Source organism: Prionailurus bengalensis, chromosome X (genome assembly GCF_016509475.1).
Source record: "Prionailurus bengalensis isolate Pbe53 chromosome X, Fcat_Pben_1.1_paternal_pri, whole genome shotgun sequence".
Lineage (NCBI taxonomy): Eukaryota > Metazoa > Chordata > Mammalia > Carnivora > Felidae > Prionailurus > Prionailurus bengalensis.
Window position 1 is genome coordinate 98,647,831 of NC_057361.1, and position 12,484 is coordinate 98,660,314.

General features: G+C 44.6%; 1 protein-coding gene across 1 annotated transcript; it reads left to right on the top strand.

The window, feature by feature from the left end:
• Nucleotides 1-1,459: 1,459 nt before the first annotated feature.
• Nucleotides 1,460-11,101, top strand: UBE2A (ubiquitin conjugating enzyme E2 A). Its single transcript, XM_043571430.1, has 6 exons — nt 1,460-1,773; nt 1,913-1,993; nt 2,409-2,434; nt 7,860-7,949; nt 9,180-9,268; nt 9,546-11,101. The coding sequence occupies exons 1-6, from the start codon at nt 1,730-1,732 to the stop codon at nt 9,672-9,674; spliced, it is 459 nt and encodes a 152-aa protein (XP_043427365.1). The 5' UTR covers nt 1,460-1,729; the 3' UTR covers nt 9,675-11,101.
• Nucleotides 11,102-12,484: the final 1,383 nt, after the last annotated feature.

Here is a 12,484-nt window from a genome sequence, read left to right on the forward strand (position 1 = left end):
AGCATTCCCAAACATCCCCCGCCTCCCACCTTCGTAACAAATTTCTGCACATCTGACATCTTATGGATATCATGGCTCGATGTCTCACCAGTCCCGTGAACTCAAGAAGTCCCCAAACTTTCTCTCCCCAAACTGCCCCTCCCCACTCTGTTCCCCAATTCTGTTCATGGCACCTTCAAACCCCCAGTTATCTTGGGGCTTAAAACTCCAACCATTGTTGACTCCTTCCTCTCTCTTGCCTCCAGGTTCAATCCGTTGCCAAGTCCTCTCCAGTCATCCCCTCCTCTCCATTTTTGTTGTCACTGCCTAGTTCTGTATTTCTCACCTCGACTACTTCCAATGTCTCTTAGCTGCTCTCCTGGGACCAGTCTCTGGCTAGTTCGGTTCTAATTATGTTCAGCCACCTTCCAAAGAACCCATTAGGTTGGCGTTCGAAGCTGTCTATGATTGAACCGAAACTTACCTTTCTCATATTTTCACAAATTCGTAAATGAGTGTTCTGCCGACCTTGTAAGTTACTTTGGGTTGACGTTAACAAATTATTCTTTAAAACTGTTATTGCTTTTGCAGGTTCCACATACTAACCTGTGACTCTTCTCTGCAACCTGCAGCTTTTTCACGTGCGTCTTACCGTTACTTTTACTTCAGACTCTCTGCCCTTCCAATTCTCCGCAGTCGGATATTCTCATACCTTGGACTCTTCTGAATATATAGTAGCCGCTTGGCTTGTTGACGTGCCAAGGGGAAATGTGGTTCCAGAGCCAAATTGTGAGTGCCCAGAGCTAAAACCTCATTCTGCTTGCCTTAAGCTCTCATTCCCTCCCCCAGGACACACGCCACCATTTTATTCTGCTTTGGGGGTGATCACGGGCCTAAACATTGGGACCGGAATGCCGCACATTCGTCTCATAGACAAGGGACCCACAGCTCCCTTTCCTAGTCGGGGCCGGTTTATCCTTTTGCTTTGCAGTGGTTTTAACCAGTCACACAGCCTCCTCCCCCCCCCTTCTCCCGTGTGCACAGGGGGTCTACACCCTAGATTTCCCGCTTTTCAAGAACTAGATTTGCCTCCGTCCACTCTGTCCTCCTCTCTACTTAGGGACTTCCACCCTTCTCGCTACCCGCCCGGCACAGGGCGTACAGTACTGTAAGAAGTGATCATTTAAAAAAAAAAAAAAAAGAGAGAGAGAGAAAGAAAGAAAGAAAGAAAGAAAGAAAGAAAGAAAGAAAGAAAAAGAAAGAAAGAAAGAAAAGGGGGGGGGGACAGAAAAAAAGCTTCCCGGGGTTCGTTTCAGCCCGGGCAGGTGGAGACGGACCCCACTGCACCACGAATTCCTAGTGAATTACGGGCTTGCGCGCGGCCGGTAGCCTGCCTCTCACCCCGGCACGAGCCGAGCAGGGCGCTCCCCGCCTCCCGCTGGGGTTTAATGACCTAAGCAACTTTCCTTGCCACCCCCCTCCCCGCCCGGTGTTGGTACGGCCTGTCCGGCGTTCGGCGTTCCACACCCCCCCCCTCTCCTTCCAGGTTGGTTCAGCCCCCGTCTACTCTGGGGTGGTGCTTAGCCGGCGCCAGACCGACCCTCGACTTCGGAGGGGCAGCGCCGTTCCTCTGGGCGCTTCCTCGGCGGCCGCTTCGGCTCCTTCGGCCTCGTCGGCCTCTTCAGCCTCCTCAGCCTCCGCCGGGACCCGAGACGTCGGTGTATGCCCCACCCCTGACCCCGCTAGAGATATGTCCACCCCGGCTCGGCGGCGCCTCATGCGGGACTTCAAGAGGTAAAGCACAGGGAGCGCCGAGGCCGGGGGCTGCCAGGCGGGGCACAGGGCGGGTCCCGAGGCGGGCTGGCTGCGGTAGGGGGCAGCCCGGAGCGGACGCGGGGGCCGGATTGCGGAGCCCCTGTCTGTTTCCCTGAAGGTTGCAGGAGGATCCTCCGGCTGGAGTCAGCGGGGCTCCGTCCGAGAACAACATAATGGTTTGGAACGCGGTCATTTTCGGGTGAGTCTGCGTTCCGGATGGTGGCGAGAGGCGGGGGACGCGGGCCGGCCCAGCCTGCCCTCGGGGACCGGCCCCCCTCGCGAGGGCGGAAGGGGAGAGGGAAAATGTTCGGGTCCGGCTGGGCCTAGGCGCCTCCCCGGAGCCTGTGCCTCGATTAGCTCCGTTCCCGCTGCCAGGGGAACCGTTTGGGGTTCTGAGGGGGGCGGAGCGGGGAGTGGTGGCGGTCAGGCGCGGCGGCCTGCGCCGGGCTTCGGAGCCCGAAACGTGGATCTGGACTGGCTTTTCTGACCCAGGAAGCAGCGGTTTACCAGAGGTTCACTTGGCAGAGCTTGGAATAGCCATCTCTTAAGATGAGCCTCTTAAGGGAGAAGGGAGCCCCTTAAGCGGGAACTGACTGTTTTTCTCTGTGTTGCAGGCCCGAAGGGACCCCGTTTGAGGATGGTAAGAGAGTTTCTTTACCCACCTTTCAGGAGCCTGGTCGTCTCTGGGGGAAAGGGGTCCCGGTCATCCTGAAGTGCCTCCTACTTAGGAACCCGCTTCTCCCTAGCCTCTGCCTGCTAAAGGCTTGACTGGAATCCAATAAGTGGCCGGTGGTTCTGACCATTGTCCGCTTGACTAGAACTGCACCTTTTTCCTTGCTTGTTTCTTTAAAAAAAAAAAAATCAAAAAATCTGGGTAAGGCAGCCGCTTTTTGGAAGGAGCTTCATAGCACCGATGTTAAGGATTTTTGAGGTCTGGGCTGTGGTCCTGTTAAATTCAGCTCCCTCCCAAGATACTGAGCTAGTATCAACCCAGCGACTTGCTGATAGACTCAGAGACCCCAGGGACCGCCTAGTTCAGAATTCTACCACAAGGGCAGCAACTGTGTTCAGCAGGTGCTTAATTTGTGTTGGCCGGATGTTGGAGGGGTGCAAGAATCCCTTGCCCAGGACTGTCGGGTTTCTACCGTGGTCTTTCATGGCCAGTTTGAGTATAACATTGTTTCTCGTTTTAAAATGAGTTTTCAGTGTGCTTTTATCAAGACTTTACGGTGAGTAGTCTCCAAGCAGCTTCACAATTGAGGGTATCCTCAATGTCCAGCCTACTTGAAGGCACCATGTGTACCTATAGGTACGTGAGTTTTCGTGGATTCAGGTTTGACTTTTAAAAACACTTGAGTTGCTTTTTAAGGATTTAAAAAAAAAATTTATCTTTTGAGATAATTATAGATTCGTGTGCAGTTGTAATTAATAATAATACTCCAGAGAGACCTTGTCTACCCTTCACCCATTCCTCCACCCCTCTGGTAACATCTTGAATGACTATCCTACAATATCGCAACCGGGAAATTGACACCGATAAGAGTTTTATGTGCATCCAGTTGCGTGCGTGTATGTATGTGTGGTTGTTTTCTGAAAGCTTAAAACATTTAACACATGATTAAAAGTGTTTGAACTACCGATCGACATCTTTAATACTTGAGGTATTCAGAAAACAGAACAATCTTTGTTATTTTTTGCAATGACCATCTCTACTCATTTAGCAGTTGCCACATACACACACACACACACACACACACGTGCACACACGCATGCACATAACCCCGTTTGAAAGTAGGAACAAAAATATTACTGCAAACTACTAAGTATATACTTCTGTTACTGAGCTGGATTGCCTTTTGATGCTACCAGCCTACAAGACGTTGTGAGATGGGGCAACATTGGCCAGGTTTATACTTTGCCCGAAATACTCAGGTTTCCCGAGGAGACTGTGGACAGTCGCCTGAATACTTCGTCCACCCCCTGAGTGTAAATATCACTGCTCCTCAGTGTCGCAAGCAAAAGAAATGACAGCAAGAGTGAGTGATTCTGAAGGCACGCTCCGTGGGTGCAGTAGATCATTTGAGCACATCCGTACATAGCAAGAGCTAGCTAGACTTCATTTTCCTCTACTAGACTGGTGCTAGTTCTTTGTACCTGGGCACTGTGTGCAGATTAACTGTGTCTTTGCTTTAGCTCCAGCAGACTTTGTTTTCATCGGCTTTCTCTCCCCCCCACCCCCCGATTTTCCTCCGACAGCTTCATGCTGGGCACAGCTTTATTAATAGTACATCACTTTGCCGGAGGACTGGCTACTTAAATATTTCAAGGGTGCTTCACTTGTTTTAAGTGGTATGAAATGAGAAGGTACTTAAGGAATCCATTATCTACCTGAATCTTGCCCGTTGATATCACTTGTTCTATTTTTGATGATGTGCCTATCCATACTGGCATTACGGAAAGGAATTACTCCAGCTAAATAACAATACCCTTCCCTGATTCATTCTGTCGAGCAGTCTGCTATCCGTGGATGCTTCCTCGGGTGTCTAGAACACTGACTGTGGGGACAAAACATATTTTGACCATATTTTAATACGCTTTGTTTGCAATGAGGGAATTTACTAGAAAAGACTGATGAAGGACAAGTGTCATAATTGGTTGTGAGGTTTCCGATGTAGTATATAAATCAACAGCTCCAAAACTACTTTTGCTGCTTCCTTGTAAACGCTTTGTGGTGGAAATTTCTGAAACAGCCAGGCCCTACTTAAAGAGATGAAGACTTAAGAAAAGGAACCCTTCAAGGTATTTTGATTTAACTTCACACACTTAAAGTAAGAGGAAGATGTTCCCAAGAACTTACCTTGCTACCAAACGAAACACTGGGGGGCAATGCTTCCTCATCAGAATATCGTAGTGTGTATGCTGAATTCAAAGACTATGGAAAAAAGTATTCTCCTTTGCATCATCTAAAAATTATTAACAGACACAGTAAGATACTAGTATTTGCTTTTCGCAATAGGTGTATCCTTAAGAATTTGGGTGTAAGTCTTTTAAAAATGAATCACTTAACATTCACCGAGGGTGTTCTTAAGGTAAATACATCCTATGATGAAGAGGTATTATGTTAAAAATCAGAATTTCCAGTTCAAAACGAAACAGAAGCACGTACTTCGTTTTCTCCTCTGGGGTCACAAACTGGTGGCCAAATGGCAGAAAACACCTGGCGAGGTGTTTCCTTTGGCCAACATGGTATTTCCAAAAATTTGAGTTTGTAAATGTCTTTAGCAGAACATACACTCTCTAGTTTAACGATATCACTCCTCATTGCCATACACCAGCCATTTAATACATATAATTTCCCAGCCCCTGTGTATAGACGGATTAACTGATACTTTCCGTACAACGTTTTGTCCTCGTCGGGAAGATGAACACAATCAGTACCGATTGTGTACAGTGGTGAGGCTTAAGTTTTCAGTTAATTTAAAGCCTAATCTCAATATCCAGAGGATAAGAGCACTAGTCTCAATTGCATAGTGTTCTAAGATTTTGAATTTCCTTAACGTTTGTTTCGGATCTCCGAAATGGCATCGAGGGTTGTATTAAAAAAGAGATTCTGATTGTTTAATGTGGCTAAAAGTATAAGATTTGGGGTAAGTCCCAATTTATATTCAAGTACACGTAAGCAGGTGGCTTCTCTACTCAAGATACTAAATGAGCTGTTTTAAAAGACTCGATTAACTTCTTTGGTAGCTAGCTAGGTAACCACCTTGTTGAACTTCTGGGCGAGCATTAGGCAGAAAATTCAAGTCAAGAACCTTTTGAGAAAGTTTGAGAGCCACCAACATACATACTCACCTTGAATTCAGCTGTGAGCGTTTGGTGTAGGTCAGAAAGTAAGTACTGTTTAGGATCTGAATTCGTTACTTGTATATTTCTTACTGATGGTGAAGTTTGGATTTTTGGTTCTTGCCTCCTTCAGTTGAGCGTTTGCAATTTTTATAGCTACGGTATGTATGGAGCACTTGCTTTGTGTTACTGTGCGTATTTTCCCCTCCTTTAAACCTCACAACAATGTTGTCTGCTGGTTACTGTTCTTGATCCCATTTTACAGATGAGGAAATTGAGGTTTAGTCGAGTTGAGTGGCTTTCCCAGCTAGTAAGTAGCAAAGCAAGGAACTGAGCCCCCGTCTTGGTGCGAAGATGCTGTTTTCCCCACTATGCTCTACCGTTTCCACGCACGCCCGCCTTATGCGTTGCTTTACCACTTTTAGGCTATCCTCTTGAATCTAAAGTACCTGGGAGCTCTGTGTGCTATTAAATCCACCCAATTTTAGAGCAATTCCTTGATGATAAATCTCTTCTTACCTATAATCTAATCAGATTTCAACATCGAGCCAATGTGTTTATACTTGAGATACCTAAGGAAGCTCAAAGTTTTGGACTAACACTCATTCCCACTTTCTCCTGCGTATTTTAATATCAGTAGTACTGACAAGGAAGAACCGCTATTTTTTTCCCTCAAAAATAGGAAGATTTATGACCAGGTGGTAGGTTAATAAAGTAAAGTAGGTTCGGATGGAGTATAGCATGTTTGTCCATTGCAACATATTTTACTTTTTGCTCTTAGTTATAATGCACAGTATCTTCAGGTCTGGCTTTGCACACAGCTTAGGGAGTAACAATAGTTTGGGGGAATAGGTCTATGTTACATTTTAAATTATTCTGAAACTTCGGGAGACATGTTCATACTAAGGGCAGCTTTGTTACCAAATTGTTTCCTTGCAGTGTGCTGGTAGAGAACAAACTTTGGTATTGTTACATGTAACAGATCTAGCAACAGAAGGTAGTCTTTTCTTTTTTCTTAAGTGGTGGATAAACCTATTCACGGAAGGAGGAAATAAATTGCCAACTCTAAAGGAACCGTTAGCAGAGCATACTCCACGTGAAGGGTGGTCTGTGGTATCAGAATAAATGTATTCAGTGGACCAGAGTAATACAGTAGAACACCCATCACCTTAGGCCAGACAGTAACTGATTCCTTAAGATAACCTGAAGAGATTTCAGTCAGGAAAAAACAATCGCCCAATTGTTTCCTTGAATTTATTAAACCCAATTTAAAAACTGTTTGGGAGGAAATAGTCTCCCCCAATCACAACATCCTATGATTCTTGAATGAGATCCAGTTTGTTCATTCCCTATAAATAAGTCTATAGTATACTTTAGGGCCTCCTGCTACCTTCGTTGACGCGTATTCAAGGGAAATAAATTCATTTCACTAGTGGCCTAAACAAACATCATTAGAAAGGTAAATTTGCTGGAGACGTGAATGCAATCTAATGTGATTTTTTAATTATTTCTGCCATTAATTCCCTCTATTAGTGTGAATAATTGAGTTGATTTTATAGTGAAGTACCTCGTGAGTCATACTTAAGGACTTTTGAGAGAGATTGTGAAGTTTTTCCTGGCTTGCGTTCAATTATGTTTTCATTATAGTGTTGCTATTATACGAAAAGGAGCCAGTGAACACTTGTATACTTATTCCCTTCCATGTTAAAAAATAATTTGGTTATCGATTTGTATTTCTAGCATGGATTCTGGAACCTCTGTACTCCGTTCTTTTCTAGTCCATTTCCAAATCACCGGAGAGTTCAAGATGGAGGCCGGTTAAAACAGGCCTTTGAGGCCTTTCAGCCATCTAAGGGAAGAAGGCCAAATTCTGGCTCTTGTTTCTGGTCATTTTGAGGATGTCTTCAAAATGTACAGTGGCTAAAGTCATCCTGCAGGCCATAATTTTGCGTTTAGGATGGCTGTGTTTAAGTTCGGGGGAGAGTGATGGCAAAACAAAACAAAACAAAATCCCCTTTGGGCGGTGGTTCCTACCCTATCTATTTTTAGAGCAGTGTCTGGAGATCTTGCCTTCCCCCCCTACCTGGCCTCTCTTTCCTCTCTGCAGTATACCTTTGCATTATTTCATTTAATACTGGAAAAAATGCCACGTAGCATTAAAAGAAAGTGCTACCGAACAAAGTGATAAATCTGTTTCTTAAACCTTTCTTTTCCAACTACAGGAACATTCAAGCTTACAATAGAATTCACTGAAGAGTATCCAAATAAGCCACCTACGGTTAGATTTGTCTCTAAGATGTTCCATCCAAATGGCAAGTAGCACTCTTAATGCAACATTTTAATTTTTTTTTTTCAACGTTTATTTATTTTTTTTGGGACAGAGAGAGACAGAGCATGAACGGGGGAGGGGCAGAGAGAGAGGGAGACACAGAATCGGAAACAGGCTCCAGGCTCTGAGCCATCAGCCCAGAGCCTGACGCGGGGCTCGAACTCACGGACCACGAGATCGTGACCGACTGCGCCACCCAGGCGCCCCTCTTAATGCAACATTTTAAATGGGTACACTGTTAATTATGGAGGTGTCTCACGTTTCCTACTTATCGGTCTATAGTACCTGGGCATTTGTTTAGGCATCTTGCTGTTTCCTGACAACTGAACTCGTCCGTGAGGGTCTGTTGCTGTCTTGATCTCTAGTCACAGAACTGAAGCAGTGAAGGCACTTTGCCTTTGCTTGGAGCCTGCAAGCCGCCTGGTGCCGATGATCTTTGTCATTCACTTATTGCACAAAAATAAGGATGCTCTTGATGTTTCCTTTTAATGTCAGGCTGGGATTGGGGTAGTCTTGTGGCGTGGTTATTTTCACGTTAGAACAGTTTATTTATTTAGAACAACAGTTTTCAAATTTAGATGCAGATCAAAATGATCGTGGAACGTTTTCAAAAATACAGATGCCTTGGCCCCACTCCAGAGCCAGTGAGTATCAGATTCTGTGGCTGAGGGGCTACAGTGTATCGGAAGAGCAGCACAGGTGATCCCTAACTTACCTTCTGCCCTTTTTTTTTTCCCCCCTTTCTCTCCTCGTAAGCCTCAGAACAGCTTGCTTTTTATTCGGGTTAGTAAAGTATTTTCCAGGATATCAGATATTCTTATCTTCATGTCAAAAATGAGACTTTGCGAACTCTGCGCTATCTGTCGTTATTTCAGATAAGAGACCGAGTTTACACATTTTGTGGAATAAATTTCCCACAAATCGGGATGCCTAGGGACCCTGCCGGAAAAACGTGTGTGATGTCCTGGATAATACGGCAGTCTTTTCAGAAGAAAGAGCACAAAGTAGCTTCTAGTTTTATACCAATTCTCTTTGACATTCTCGGATTATTTCACTAGCAGTGATGAGGACTCTTTTTAGGAAGCTAAGTGAGAAGCAGCTTAGGAGTCTTTTTAAACCTCACGAGCAAAGTATTCTTGACTGTACTTGTCTTGACTATGTTACAATATTAACGGGTTTTATTGTGTTTAACGTACCGCTTCTATGCTCTCAGTCTATGCAGATGGTAGTATATGTCTGGACATACTGCAGAACCGCTGGAGTCCAACCTATGACGTGTCTTCCATTTTAACATCCATACAGGTGATTGTTCTTTAATGTGACCAGCTATGGCCTTTGCTGTGTGTATATTAGCACTTGAATTGTTTCTGACAGTCCTACCTTAGGGCAAAAGGCGGGTCATTAAGACCCAAGCGCCCCGAAATCATGGATTTGCCTAGCGAGCAGCGCATTGATGGTTACTCTAGGTTAGGATGCTAAGAGAGCACATGTAGTCGTTACTTAGGACAGTTCAGCGGATTGTTTGGAATATATACTTCTCTGCATCGAGGGACTGACCTGTTACAAATTGTTTCTATAGTCTCTATTGGATGAACCCAATCCCAATAGCCCAGCAAACAGCCAGGCTGCTCAGCTGTACCAGGAGAACAAGCGGGAATATGAAAAACGTGTCTCTGCGATAGTAGAACAGAGCTGGCGTGATTGTTGACCCGGGTGCAGCGAAAGAAGAGGCCGGTCAAGAGAAAAATCTATATTGATGTGTTTGTCACCTCCCTATTCTTCAGTGTCATTACATTTACTTTATTAAAAGCAAAATAGCTGTTGTGCTGTTTCCATCTTCCCTTGCCCAGCTTTTCCCACCCCTTCTCCCCTCTCCTTGAACATCAGAAAACACCCTCTAGGAGATCAAATGTACTGTACCTGGGTTACGTGCAAAATTGACTAATGCTCAACTCCTTTTCTGTTGTGTCTCATCTCCAGTTTTAGGGCAGGATTGTGCTACTGTGCTTTACACTGAGCTTTTAAAGTGAACCGTTACACAAGTGGTGCTTGCGCACAGCTCGATGACCAGGATGTTATTTTTAACAAAATGACTGCTGAAGTGTTTCATCCTGGCCGGCCCTTCACTCGTGTTGGATTTAGACGTGAATGTTTGCAATATGGCCTATGGAAAACGGGGGAACAGATCCATGTAAACACCCATTTTGAAAGAGCAATGGAAGCCCCAAACGCTAGGATGGTAAGGTCCAACCAGTACGAATTACAAGATGGTCTTTACCGGTAGGAAGGGAACGGTCAGTGAAAGGGCTCCGCCACAGGCGCGCAGCGATCGCCGTAACTGACACGTCCTCTCCTTGCGGGATGCTCGTCGGGCTCACCCGTGCTAAGTTTCAGAAGACCGAGGTCGTCTTCTGGGTTTTTGCTTTTTGAAGAGGTGTGGGAGCAGAGGAATGGAAACAATCATTAGTTTGAAGCTAGGGAACGTTAGAGATCCTTGAATCTTTTAAAAGGAGAAGTGCTACCCTAGATAGACTTCTAATCCCCCATCATTTTTTAGAGTTTTAATTAGCCCAAGGAAGGGAGCCTGTCTGTGGCAAACTGTTTTTCCACTCGACTCCTGAGTTCATGCTGCATGCTTTTAGTTTCTTCTTCCCTTTCAGTATTATAAGAACCTTAACGTTCTTTCTGTGGATATTTATACTTTAGATAGACAGTACGTTTCCGCAGCAGCGTGGGACAAGGCTTGTACATGTTTCGTCTAATGTTCCATCGTCCCCTTTTGTGCATTTGTCACTCTTCTAAATCAAACTTTGCACAAGTAACCCATGTAAAAAAATGTACATTTTTCAAAACTTGTAAATAAAAATAACCTTAAAATTTTGTAGTCAAGGTATAATTATATTTTAGCTCACTATGAACTTTTAGTATTAACTTATTGGAATCTCACAGCTACTCACTTTCCCCCTTGAAATAAACATGGTGAAAGCAAAATCACAACACTCTGCGAGAGGAACAAGAGGAGTAGATCTTGTTGGAGAGGACCTTCTTTCTTGTCATAAGTGTTAATGCTCTGTTCTTTTTTTAACGTTTTAACAAGAATGTAAAACTGTTAAATAAAACGAAGTTCCTTCAGCATACAGTATGGTCAATCAAGCGAATGAAGCGGGGTCGGGGGCGTCGACGCACCTGGGTGTCTCCGGCACCCTCCCCTACCGAGACCTAACTTGTCGATCCTGACATTCCACCCCTTTCAAAAGCCCTGGCTTGTAACAAATAGCACAAACTACTCTAGACCGGTACTTTAACCCCCCACATGAAGTTGGGGCGTACAGGTAGCCTCAGTCTGCCCTTGTTTAAACAAAACCGCTCTCTCCCGAGGAGCAGCCTAGCTCGCGCTAAAGACGCCAGAGCAGTGACTTCCTAGAAACTCTCCTCTCTGGTTCGGGGTAGGGGCGAGATGACATTAAACGGTCTTTACGGTGTGTGTACTCACTCAGCCTTTAAGACGCGGCACTTAGAGGGGCCTCCGTGGCAGAGAGCGTTCAACACGTCAGAGGCGGCAGCATCCTTACATGTGCTCACGATTTTCCCTTAAATCCATTTCTGCTTCGAAGTAGAGCCACGTTACATTGCTCTTTATTTGGTAGATTAGTTTGACATTAACTTTTTCACCCTACCGTGGCTGGGTACCTTAAATATTGACACTGTTCGTCACACTTGAAAAAATTAAGGTGAGACGCGGAGTGCGCAGATTTAATTTTTGTTTTCTTTTCACACACCTCCTGAGAAACCCTATTCCCAATTTGTTTCATGGGATAATCCTTTGAAAACCTTACACCCGAGTCAACAAGCTGATCAAGCTGATCTCTGAAAAGCATCATATCCCGAGGTCAAAGGCACTACAAAAACCATTCATTCAAACATTTAATGCTAATTTGCCTTTTTTTCTTTACATTTTTTTTTTTTTTTTACAAATGCCACAGGCTGCCTGCATATAATTATAACCAACAAGTTAAAACAGATTTGGAGGTCCCTTTATAAAATGACAGTGTGATTTGAACTTGAGTCTTCAATTCTGCACCTGCTGATACCGGGGTGGGGGTATGAGGAAGAACCAAAGTTGTAATCAAGAGTCCTTTATTTATTTAGGACCCATCTCTAGCTTCAGGGGTTATCACAGCAAAGTGAATGCATTGTATTCCACTAAAAATAGAATCCCAACAGAATGCATGAAATTCCCATTCATTTTGCAATCAAAGGGGAGGAGAAAAATCTAAAAAGTGTATCTGTGAGACTCAAGGCTATATATAACTGACAGAGTTACTTCCTCAGTATAACGTATTTAAGTAATTCAAATAAAACTTGAAGCAGCTCATGTATGCGTGCTGGTTTTATGGCAAAGGTACGGAGTTAAAAATGACTGCAATTTTGAAGAAAGGGAAAATACAGGAGCCAACAGAATGGGCACAAAATAGAGCAGCAAGGTTGCCCAACAGCTCATTCTCATTAAACCCATTT